The sequence below is a fragment of the Lepidochelys olivacea genome (genome assembly GCF_965140295.1).
Source record: "Lepidochelys olivacea isolate rLepOli2 genome assembly, chromosome: 9".
NCBI classification, from domain to species: domain Eukaryota; kingdom Metazoa; phylum Chordata; order Testudines; family Cheloniidae; genus Lepidochelys; species Lepidochelys olivacea.
The window spans coordinates 10,906,438-10,918,793 of record NC_140419.1 but is presented as its reverse complement, the minus strand read 5'-3'; the positions used below and the strand labels follow the sequence as shown (position 1 = coordinate 10,918,793).

Sequence of the window (12,356 nt, the reverse complement as noted above, 5' to 3'; positions counted from 1 at the left end):
CACCCAAAAATTTTTTCAAAGGGGGTTTCTCAGTTTCATTTGAACCAGATGGTATATTTACCTGTGTTCTTTTCAAAACCACATTCATCTACAGAGGAGTAGCGTCTCCATATATTAGATGTCAGGCCATGTCTAGCCTTGTACCTGGATAGTAGTAAACTGTTTCATGTTTTGCCTTGTCTGTTTGTGTCATATGTAAATCACATGAAGGGGCAAGCTATCTCTTTCCAGATGATCTCTAATTGGAAGACATCCCGTATCAGGACTGCATATGAAATAGCTTCAGCTACACCTCCTCAGTGGGTGAGAGCTTATTCTATGAGAGTGCAAGCAACATCAGTAGCTTTCCTCAGTGACGTCTTGATATGGGACATTGTCAAGGCTGCTACGTGGTCATTGATACATACATTCACAAACCATTATGCTATTACTACATCATCCAGAGCGGATGCAAGTTTTGGTAGGGCAGGACTGCAGTCTGCAAGCCCCATCTCCTGGGGTGGGTACTGCTCATGAGTCATCTTAAGTAGACTACACAGCTGCATCTACTTGAAGAAGAAGAAACAGTTACTGTAACTGTGGTTGTTCGGGGTGTGATGCAGATGTGTATTCAACGACCTACACTCCATCCCCTTTTCAGCAGAGTCTGGTCTCTGGGCATTCAGTGCAAAGGAACTGAGGGGGATCAAAGCGGTGCAGCCTCATATAGCCAGGGCAGGGGCTGTGAGCCTGAGGTGCTAGTACCAGGTATTGCTAGGCAAAGTTCTCCAGCTCTGGTGCCCTGGGTGTGCACACACTTAGGTGGAATACACGTCTGCATGACCCCTCAAAGAACCACAATTGCTGTAAGTAACCATTTCATTTTGCAATGAGATGTGGGTATTCAGAGACTTGTACCTGTATGGATCTTGGAGCTCCACATGGAGGAGCGGAGTCTATGTTAATGAAAAGTATTGTTCTTTGATAAGTGGTAACCTAGTAATATAGCATGGTATTATATGCTGTGTTTAAGAATAAGAAATTTTCATTTTTGTTATAAATTATAGTAACAGAGATATTTTAATGCCTATATATAAAATAATGTACAATAAGGGTTGAGCTAGAGCATTCAAACTTTTTGAAGTTTCATGATGTGCGAGTGCTTGATTTCTTGGACTTTCCCTGCAGAAAGTCCAAGTGACTAATTTTTTTGTATGCATGGAATTGTGTAATTCAAAGATTTAAAGAAATGCATTTTTTATCAGTATTGCATGCAAGCACAGAGTGGCATTGGTCCTTTAAGAAGAAGGAAGAGGCCTGTGTACTTGTGATTCATCAGTTGACCCTATCAGGGTCTTAAAAGAGGGTACCTGGGCTCTAGAGAGGGAGAGAGACCTGGTGAGTCAGCTGCCTAAGAGCTCTGCCTGAGCAAGTCAGGAAAGGGTAGGTGAGAGCAGAAAGCCGTAGATGGTTCCTGAGGGAAGGCTGAAGGGTGGAGAGCAGCAAGAGGGGTTTGGTATCTGACCTCCCTAAGCCAAAGAGCCGGGGCTGGAGAGGGCTGCAGGAGAACAACATGCGGGGGCTTTCAATCTGGAGAGCGAAAGTCAAGAGCTGGAGCAAGCCGAAGGCAGGGAAGCAGCAGAGGGACTTACCCTCTGACTTCTCCACGGGCCAAGAGCTGGCGCCAGAGGGTTGAAAGACCCCCAGCAGAGAGGCTGGGGATGGGTTCCCACTGGGATGAGCATGGGTGCACTCTAGCTGGAAGGGCTGGGGTGGTTGTCCTGGTAAAAGGACAGGAGAAGAGCGATGAAGTGCCTAGGTGGAAGACACTGGAGTATGCTATGGAAGGACTCTCAGCAGAGAGGAAGAATGGGGTTTTAAGCACTGTATATGCTGGGTGTAAGAAGTTGGCTAGGTTTGGGACTTTTATTGGGGATTATTTGAACTATGTTTTGGTAATAACTGGCCCCAAGAAAGAGTATTATTTAAGCAAGATAACCTCTCATGGGGTTACTGGGGACTCTGAAAGGGAAACTGAGGCTGGTGCATCCGTTGTGCCACAGGATCACACCGAAGGCAGGAGTTGCCCTATAATATGCACTTCTTGTAGAGCAAACCTTTAATATGACTGTAGAATAGTTGGATAATCACATTTCTTTGTACACATGTAAAAACATATGGTAACAGCATAATAAACTCTACTATAGATCAAAAATTACAGTGGAAGTCATATTTTATCTGCTAATATTCTGGAATAGATTGTATAGTGCCAAGAGAGGACTTGGATTTAAGTTGCAATTACCTGGGGAACCATAGTTTTAAATGTTCTTAAACCATAATAAATTTATACTATTTGGGTTTTAATTTGCAGGAAAACCTGAGATGTTGACAGACCCCCTAATTATGCGGCTTACCTAGTGAGTTTTGCTGCAAATAAATAAAACTGTCTTTGTATATAGTAGGTAGGAAACTGAAGAGGTCATGTATAACAGTGTGGCATTTCATTTTGAGTTATGCTATATCCTGTGTTCTCAGCACAGTACATTCAGACAGTTGTGATATTCTGTTTCTCTTTAATCTTTATTTTTTAAAAGAGCACAGCCAGTGTGTATTAAACCAAACCAAGATGAATGATTAAAAGGGCACGTAATAGTAAGATATGGAGTCGTTCATTTCTGACTTGCCAGTTCAAGTAAACCTTTTAAAACAAGAATGACTAAAAGCTTCAGTGGCCTATGGGAAATGAATTTGGCAAGATTCAGAGTTTATTTAATAATGAGTAAGAGTGACCATCAATAAAAATACCTGTTAAAACTAATTGGTGCCCTTAGCAACAGCCTCAGCTGAAGGCTAGTGGTTGACTGAACCATAAAAACTCACCTACCCTCATATTCCCAATGATGGCAACTTCAGATCAGGGAGTAAGCATGTTGCTGGGGTAGTGTAACTGCTGCTGCTTATTCTGCTTGTTCCATCTTTTCCAGAGCAATATATTCACACAAAAATTAAATTAATAGAAAAATGAAACACATGCCAGGTTTTTATCCTGATACACCAAAAGAGAGTGAAATCCCTCTCTCTCCTCCTGTACAGCTAATATAAAAGATTATGCTGGTGCATAAATGGAACTAAAAATTGCTTGCCATGTTGGCTGTAGTAGCAGTAAAAATAAAGCAAAACACCCACCGCGATCAGCCATTCCGTGGTGTGCAGGAAACGGTGTGGGGGAGGAGCGGGGATGGAGGGTGCGAGTGGGAGGAACTGGGTGGAAAGAGGCAGGGCAGAGATGGGGGCAAGGCCTGGGGTGGGAAGAGGTGGGAGAGGCTTGGGGGAAGGAGGTGGGTGGGGGCGGGGCAGGGGTGGGGGAGGGCTCAGAGGAAGCCAGTGCCTGTGCATAAGAACCCCCAATTTGGGTCAGAAATGGGGTTTGGACATTTAGGTCCATATCACAGATCTCTACCACTTCAGCTAATGGGATAACTGATAGCTATTGATAACTACTTGTTGAGTATGGTGTTTCAACCAGATATACACCTACCTTACAGTAAATTAATCTTGTCCACGTTTCCCTACTTGCTTATGAGAATGTCATGTGGGAAGCGCAATAGCATAGCAGAGTTGATACAGTAAATTGATCTAGACTCAATGCAATGGAAAATTTCATCCTGACTGAACACTGTTCGAAGAACATTCACAGGCTTAGACAGTGTGACCTGGAATTTGCTCTGCAAAGTTACACAGCAAGAATCTCTCAACATCTTTATCAGAAATGCACGGTATACCAATGAAGAAGCAAACTAAGTTTTATAAACTGGTAATGGTAAAGTAAGCATTAGTGTAACAATGTCACTATTAGAAAAGGCAAATGTATCTCTGAATAAGTTACGCACTTCTTTTAATGGGTGCTAAAATTAGGGGTAGGAAAGGTCTGTGCCCATGTATTATAAGATACAGCTTTGCAGAGAAGCAGTGTAGTCTAGTAGTTAGCACACTGGTCTGAGGAAAAGCAAATTCTGTATCCAGTTCAGCTTCTGACTCACTGTATTACCTTCACCAATTCCATTAGCTTAGTGCATCAGTTTATCCATCTTTAAAATGGAAATTCTTATCTACTTCCCAGCAACATTAAGAGTACAGAACTGAGTTCCTTGCACGAAAGGTGCTATTGGAGTATGAATTATTAGTTACAGTGGTATGTCTGATTATGGCAGTTACTGTTAGCCGCATTCTAATAAAATTCTATGGGAATATGCAGTAAATCAAGAATGGAAAGCAAGATCAACCTGATGACCTATTGTCAACAAAATGTGCTAGATCAGAGTTCTAGCCGAAAGCCTGGTTCCTTTCTCCAATGACTAACAAACACTGAGAAGGCTGTGCTGGAAATATTCTGATCCTTAGAGAAGAGAGATTGCTTTTCATTGCTCTGCTGTGACCCTTTCTGGATAGATATTTTGTGTGTCTGCTGAGTGCCCAAGTATCCATCATTATATTAAAAGATCTGTTAAGCTGCTGCTTTCCTTTTTGTTTATCAGAGTAGAAATATTTGGCAATCTCTCTTCCCATGGTCTTTTCCTCCCTTGGGCCTGGTGTCATTTTACATTCCATTGAGCAAAGGAGGGCTAGACCTCACTCCTAAATGTGAATGGAACAGTTATGTTTTGGGTTTTTGGTTTTTGGTTTTTTTTTTTTAAGAGGGATTTTTGCTAAGAATTAAACATGAAAAAGAGAATGTGTGCTAAACTCCAATGTTGTTTGGTCAGTGGTTTACTCTGTTCTCTGCACTTACTTTTTTTTTTTTTTTGGCTTGAATATTTTCATTCTCTATCACAAACCTGCTTTTTCCATCTGTTTCATTCTGCAGTAAAATCACAATCTGTTTATAGCACTGGTTTTGCCGTGGGAATGAATATGATGTCACAAGTTCAGCCTTCTGACCTCAGAGTAGGATCAGATAGGGAAAGATGGGCCAGGAAGGTGCAGATCTTTTTCTCCAGAGAGTGCTTGGTTGTAAATGGTGGTGTGAGGGGGAAAAAAAACTTGAAAAAGTATATTTGTGTTTTAGGGATAATATGTGTACCACTCCATCCAGTATGAAACTGCCTTTTTTCATCTTGATTGATCCTTTATTATTGATGGTGATTTAGTTCTCTGTTTTTACTGGCTGACTCTTACATTTTCCATCAAGATTTTTTGAACATAAATGTTCTTGAGGTGACTGGACTAGACTTGCCTTATTGATTATGATACTCGGAGAAGGGTAGTGTATCTCTTCATGAAATTCCTACTATTAAAGGGTGGTACATATATGTACAGGACAAGCTTTGGGGGGTGGAGGGGAAGATGGTGGGTTTTTTTCAAGTTAAAACACCCAGTAAGGAAGGTGGTATTGACAGCAGCATTGTGAGTGATGGATCTTAGACATGTAGTCTTAAGAATTGCCATAGCATGTGCACATTTTTCCATTTGTAGTATCAAGGAAAAAAACCTATTTGGCATAGTCAGTGTGGCCAGTGCAGGGTATATTTTTGTCTGTTTTGCCCTGGCTACTTATAAATTTCTTTCTGATGGCTTTAGTGTACTACATTAATGTATACTAAACATGTGGAGCAATTCAAAGTTGTGAATGTCCCCCAATTCATCACTTGCCTGATGTTAAGTAGGTACTGGAGTACGTATAGTGGCACTATCATGAGCTGACCTGAGTCCAGGTCACTGGGTAAACTATAGACAAAATGGCATCCTTAACTGTGAATTTCTTGGTTCTTGTGCACTTTAGCCTCATAGAAAAGTGTTTGAATTTATTGTGGAATTGCAAGAATCCTGTGTCTTCACATGCTATTGAGTAAATTTTTACGCTCTAGTTTTAAACCCCTCAAAAAGCTGCCTTGTGCATTATTAACAGAATCTGCACACCTAATCTGTGTAGTGCAATGTTATGAAAATTTATATGATGAGATGCACATATGACTGGCTAACTGGAATTTTATACAAAAATAGTTTTAAATTGCAGTATCTTATGCTACTGGTGGCTTTTATCTTGGTGATTAGCTGTGTTACTTGAAAAAGATTAATTTCTGCTTCATTGCTAGTTTAATCTGTTAGGTTTTTTAATTGTATATATTTTAAATATGCTCCTCTTGTATTTTTTTCCTTTCAGGTTTACTCAAGAGCAAATGACCAAGAACCTTGTGGCTGGTGGCTGGCAAAAGTTCGAATGATGAAAGGAGAGGTAAGTTACTTTAAAACTTAGGACTATCTGCTCCCATTTGAAGTGCAGCAAGTATGGAAGGTAAATATTGCAAGACTCATTAAATCTGTGTGCAGTATCTTGTGATGGAGAAATGACACTGTGATATAAGGACATGAAAAACAGAGCAGGTGAGAGTGGGTTGTTGCTAATACAGAAACAAAGCATAGCTTGAAAAAAGAAAAAGGAACTCAAAGTTAAGTATTACCAACACAAAACCATGATAGCAGGTTAGGTCATAAATTAAGGCTGCTCTTGGCGATGGTAACTTGTAGCTAGCTGACTGTGCACAGGTGGGAATAACAATAAATATTTTTTCTTGTAAATTGCTCGGTAAATGGGGATGGCTCCTGGATACTTGCCATTTTGTGTGTTCGACACACCTTGAGTCAGTATACCTTGGATCTGGTTGTTTAGGTTCTGTAAGAACTACATTGCATGCCTAACTCTGAGTTATGTGTCCATATATTGGATGAACCATTTCTGGACTACGTGTGGTACCTTGTATATCTGTATGCTTAGTTTCTGACATAATTGAAACAAATCAATCTATTTTGCAAACAGAATTGGTGAGGTTAAAAAAATATGTAAAGCAAAACATCCTGATAAGATTTTAAATTTGATTCAGTTCTAATAATTAAGTTACTTCACATCATTTGTATGGACAATAGAACCTCAGAGTTATGAACACCAGACTTACAAACTGACCAGTCAGCCACACACCTCATTTGGAACCAGAAGTACGCAATCAGGCAGCAGCAGAGACCTCCCTCCAAAAAAGCAAATACAGTACAGTATTGTGTTCAAATGTAAACTACTAAAAAAAAAAAAAAAGAGAGAGCAGCATTTTTCTTCCGTGTAGTAAAGTTTCAAAGCTATATTAAGTCAATGTTCAGTTGTAAACTTTTGAAAGAACAACCATAATGTTTTGTTCAGAGTTATGAATGTTTCAGAGTTACGAACAGCCTCCATTCCTGAGGTGTTTGTAACTTTTGAGGTGCTACTATATTTTTCTCTTTACATTTCACTCATCTTAGTGAAAGGAGACTAATCTGTTGTTTCTATTCAAAACATTTTTCAATGCTCTTCTGTTTTCTCTTCCTATGCACTAGGAAAATGCAACCATGTTTTGATTAAAATGCAGCAAGGACATGGTTTTTTTTTTTTTTTTAAATATATATTTCCATGAATAGTTAAAAATACACTGAATTTTGGGCTTAAACTATAAATCCTAACATGATGACATTTCATTAATTTAATTACATATTTCAGTTAAAAGTTTGGGGGTTGGTTTTTTTCCGAGTGGGGATTGGGCGTGGAGTTGCATTTAAATATTGCCCTGCTGAATCAGAAACCCAAATACAACAGCATCATGCATCAACCAAGAGATTTGGAAAGTAAAACTGTTCAATGTCTTATTTCATTTTGAAACTGAATAAAATACAAACAACAAAAAAAATGAAAGTTGGCTGTGGTGGTGAGTGCCCTAGAAATAACCAGAATAGCTAGAACAGCAAGTTAGATTTCTAAAGTTTTCAGTAAATCAGTAATAATTGAAGGTGATAATCTTTAATATGGACAAAGATGCTTTTTGAAAGATGTTTATCTCAGCAGCGCTCCTGTAATAAATAGGAGCCTGATTCTACTAGTCTTCCATGTGTGTTATTCATATAGATAGCCATTACAGTTGCAGGCACAAAAATGATTTGCACACTCAGACACTTAATTTAGGTTTAGTGAATCATGGCTACATATCTGACGCTGTCCCATTAAAATATTATTGCTGTATTGTGAATTGATATGATGGGTACTAGTTGGAGTGACCCTTTCCAACTGAAAAGCTGTATTTTTTTGTCTTTAGTGAGTAGTACGTCTCCAGAAACTCAGTCAGGAAAGAAGGTTGGGAATAAAAAATTTGTTACGTATTTCATGAGCTTTGATCTTTGCTTAGCTTTTTGTTAATACTTCTGCTGCTTCTGTTGAACTCCATTGGGGCAAGGAGTTACTTAAAGCACATCATTCGAAATAAACCATTGTCAAGGACAGTCACCTATCTACGTGTCTTCTCTCTTATTGTGATCTGTGTGGATTAACAAGCTGGCAAGAAAAGACACATTAAACTTGTGACATTGAAAGATACTTATTAGAACATCTGTCAACTCCCCTGCAGTGGAGTTAAATACAAGCCCTAATATATTTCTCTTTGTAAGTCACAGCAGCTTGGGATTTTACTACCAACCAGCTAACTAAAGTTTTTGGTTAGAGGACTTGGATTTAAATAGTGAGAAACAGTACAAATATCCATAGGTGTGCGATCTATGGTTTTTTTTAATGTAACTCAACAAATATGTTTTTAATTATATACACAAATGAGAAGTTACCTAGCCTTCTGACTCCCCAAACCTTTCGGAGTTATTGACAGTAGAAGTTGTTTTCGTGCTTTGATCTCCTGTATCCTTACTTGTCCTTGCAAAGTACTGATAGAATTACATCTGTTACAAATTATATAATCTTCGAGCTTTTATTCACTTCTGAGTTCATTATAGATGCTTTGGCTGGGTATTCTCAGATTTAAGTTTGCTAAACAAGGGACTAATCTGAAATTTACAAAAGATGTATCTGATGATGAACAACCATATGATTATTTTTGGTAATCTGTTTATATGGCATGTTGCTAAACTGAACTGCTTCTAAATGTGGTAAGAAATATTACTTCTCTAAGAGCATGTGGACTTTTTTTATCTTCAAAATGTAGTTGCAGGTATATGCATTTTAAACATTATTAAAGATAAACTGGAAGAGAACAAAAGTTTATGTAGACAATACATATGGCAAATAGTTGTATGTAATCATTTATTTGTGAATAAAAAAATCGTTCCATGAACCAAATTTAATTTAAAATGTGGTTATAGTCAGAAAAGACCCTATGGAAATTATGGCACCGCCTTACCAAACATATCTGTTCCTTGTGTGTATTTCAGTCAAGTCTGCTTATGTTGACAAAAAACAAGTATCTGTTTTTGTGTAGGAGCAGGGGAAGATTCTGCCTGCTCTTTCGCAGTTGCCCCATGGGATGGAAAAGAGGATTTGATTTGCGAAGGCTATGTAAAAAATGTGTATCCCGGCACAAAGCTGAGCTTTGTGGGCCTTCCTGTGTACTGAAGGGTTGGGCAGTAGGGCCAGAATAGTTGCAGCTTTTACATCTTCCAGACCTTTTGTCTTCTGAAACTGAAATAAATATATGTAAATACAGAGTAGCACCATAGCCTGAGACGGAAGTATACCTCCTCCTCCTTTATGTCCAATAGTTATCTGCTGGTCAGCCTATTTACACAGTGGATTTAACTTTTACTGCTGTTCCTTCAGAGCCCAATACATGAGCGTAAAATTAGCTGGATTCTGTTCTCCCTCAAGCATTTTTGGAAAAATTGTTGGCTAATTTCTTGTTGCATTACCTTTAGTAGTATACGGAATGTACTAAGCAGAATGAAGACAGTTTAAATTTCAGGTTCTGGATTGAATTGGCAGTTAGAAAAAAAACAGTATTTGATTTACAAACTGAGCAAACTTAGTTTCCAGTCGTACAATGCGATGTGCATCTGCATACCCTTCCACCCATATAGAGACCCATTGGCTTCAGTGGGACACTGGGGGAGGAGGTCTGCACAAGCATATAACATTGCAGGAGCACAGCTTTGTCAAAATAGAACTATGTTTTAATGTGTAAACCCATATTTTATATTTCCTTGATGGTGGAGATAGTAGCTGTTATCTTTATGAAATGGTTACTTTTAATTAATGATTTTTTTAAACTTCCCCCCTTAGTTTTATGTCATTGAATATGCTGCTTGTGATGCCACGTACAATGAAATAGTCACATTTGAACGACTTCGACCTGTGAATCAAAATAAAACTGTCAAAAAGAACACGTTCTTTAAGTGCACAGTGGATGTTCCTGAAGATCTGAGAGATGCGTGAGTAGCTCTACATACTGTAACTTCACTATTATTCATTTCAACATGGCATATTCCTTTCTTCATATATGTATCTTAAATTCTTGTCTTAGGTTATTTTTTGGAGAGAATACCCCTGTTGTAGTTTAAAGTTAAATGGCATTAACTGTGATACTTCTATCAAATATGAAAGTGATGCGGTTTCCAATCAGCCTTGCTGGAACCACCGAGTGATGACCTCCCACCCCGAAATGTTCCTCATGTCATACTCTGGGACAGTTGTACCTGCCCCCTCCTTCTTCCCTCCACCAGAAGGCTTGGTGATTTTTCTGGTAGTTGAACCACATACTCTTTTGTGGTTGAGCTGAATGCCGTGGAAGAAGAAATCTTTGATCAAACAGGCTGCTTCCTGAGCCTGCAACCCTGTACACCTGAGCTGCTACTGTAGCCAGCTGCAGTATAGAGTAACAAGTAGAAAAAGAAGACTTTCAAGGAGCTGCAGACAGCTTTACCTCCTCCACATTTGCAGTGTGAAATCAGGTGGATCCCCAGCACATCTCCTTGAATTAGTCTAGCGTTTTCCAGGCTGAGAAACATTCCTTATTATAGACTACTGCCACATTCTCATTTTTGAGTAATAGGGTTGCACAGTTCTTATTGATATGATTCTTCAGCTGAAGTAACCTTTGCAACATTCATTTCTCTAGGTGCGCTAATGAAAATGCACATAAGGATTTTAAGAAAGCTGTAGGAGCTTGTCGAATTTTCTACCATGCTGAAACTACACAGTTAATAATACTGGTAAGAAATCAGTTTATTTTTTGTGCAGACAGTGCATGAATATTCAGGATATTACCTACTACAGATTGTTGTGTGCTGCCTGCAGATCTCTGTGAACTGATTTATTTGTAAGGCTATGCACATTTCAAGCAGTTTAATGTATGTGTGTCTTCTTAATATCATTTTAAAATATGTATTTTGGAGTAGGCTCATTGGATTGGTGTCAGTACTGCATCAAAGGCAGCCTGAGTTTGGGAGTGATCTTTGGTCTCTCTGATTGATGTTTGCTGCGATGCTGCTTTCTGCAGAAGTAACGTGCTTAGTCTCTTTTGAGGGTAAAGGCACTCTTGCACAAATTCCCTTTACTGTATGTAGAAGGGAGATCATAATCATAACCATAGCCATTTAGGGAATTGGGAGCCTTAGGGAGATTTTGTAATATACAGAATGATAGGTTAAGGGTAGTTAGTCGTATCTTTTATCTATTTTTAACTGTCAGTCAAAGCCAGGGAAAAGCTAGTACTCAGTCACCAAATATCATAGGAAAAATATAAAGGCAAGTCTCACAAATTTGTTCAAATGCAATGAGACTGAAATTGGGTTTGGCCTGGGGAGTCCTGTGTCTGCTCCTGTTAAATACTATTTTCCTCAGCAATAATTCGTCTTTGCAGTTCTGTTTCCTTGGGACAAAATTTTCCATATAAGTTTGCCTGTTCAGAGTCAGTTTTCCCGTCTTACTTTTTTGGATTTTCCAGTGAATAAGTGGGTGACCTGCACATATATGGTAAAAAGATTAAATAAAATAATCTAGCAATTTATAATAAATCCATAGTGGGATTATCTCAGTGCAACATTTGCTGTATAGGTCCAATAGAAAAACTGTGGCTGTAAACACACTGAGCCAATGGTAATGGATTTGTGGGGTTTTGTTTTGGAAGCTGAATTTTTCTTGGTATGTCTTGTTTTGAGACCTTGAGGAAGGCTAATATCAATAAGTGACTTTATAAATTGGGTTTATATTTACAATTCAGTTTAATTTAAACAGTAATTTGCCCTCTGAGTGTGGATTTTCTTTATCAAAAGGGGATATTGTTTATCTTACCTCTTCTCTTTTTGTAGTCTGCCAGTGAATCAACAGTGAAGAGAGTAAATATATTGAGTGACATGCATTTGCGCAGCATTCGTACCAAGCTAATGCTCATGTCAAGAAATGAAGAAGCTACAAAACACTTAGAAGTAAGCTGTCTTAGAATGGAATTGTTTAAAGCTAGGGTGGGCAAACTTTTAGGCCCGAGGGCCACATCGGAGTGTGAAACTGTATGGAGGGCTGGGTAGGGAGAGCTGTACCTCCCCAAACAGCCAGGCCCCCGCCCCCTATCTGCCCTCTCCCACTT

At 38.9% G+C, this 12,356-nt stretch overlaps 1 protein-coding gene across 2 annotated transcripts in view; it reads left to right on the top strand.

The window, feature by feature from the left end:
* Positions 1–12,356, top strand: part of FXR1 (FMR1 autosomal homolog 1) — a 69,660-nt gene that overhangs the window by 25,804 nt on the left and 31,500 nt on the right. For both annotated transcript variants that reach the window (XM_084639152.1, XM_084639151.1), the window contains exons 4-7: positions 6,140–6,211; positions 10,055–10,203; positions 10,890–10,983; positions 12,082–12,198. In XM_084639152.1, the coding sequence (XP_084495278.1) occupies positions 6,140–6,211; positions 10,055–10,203; positions 10,890–10,983; positions 12,082–12,198 (432 nt within the window). The remainder of the gene's footprint in view (positions 1–6,139; positions 6,212–10,054; positions 10,204–10,889; positions 10,984–12,081; positions 12,199–12,356) is intronic.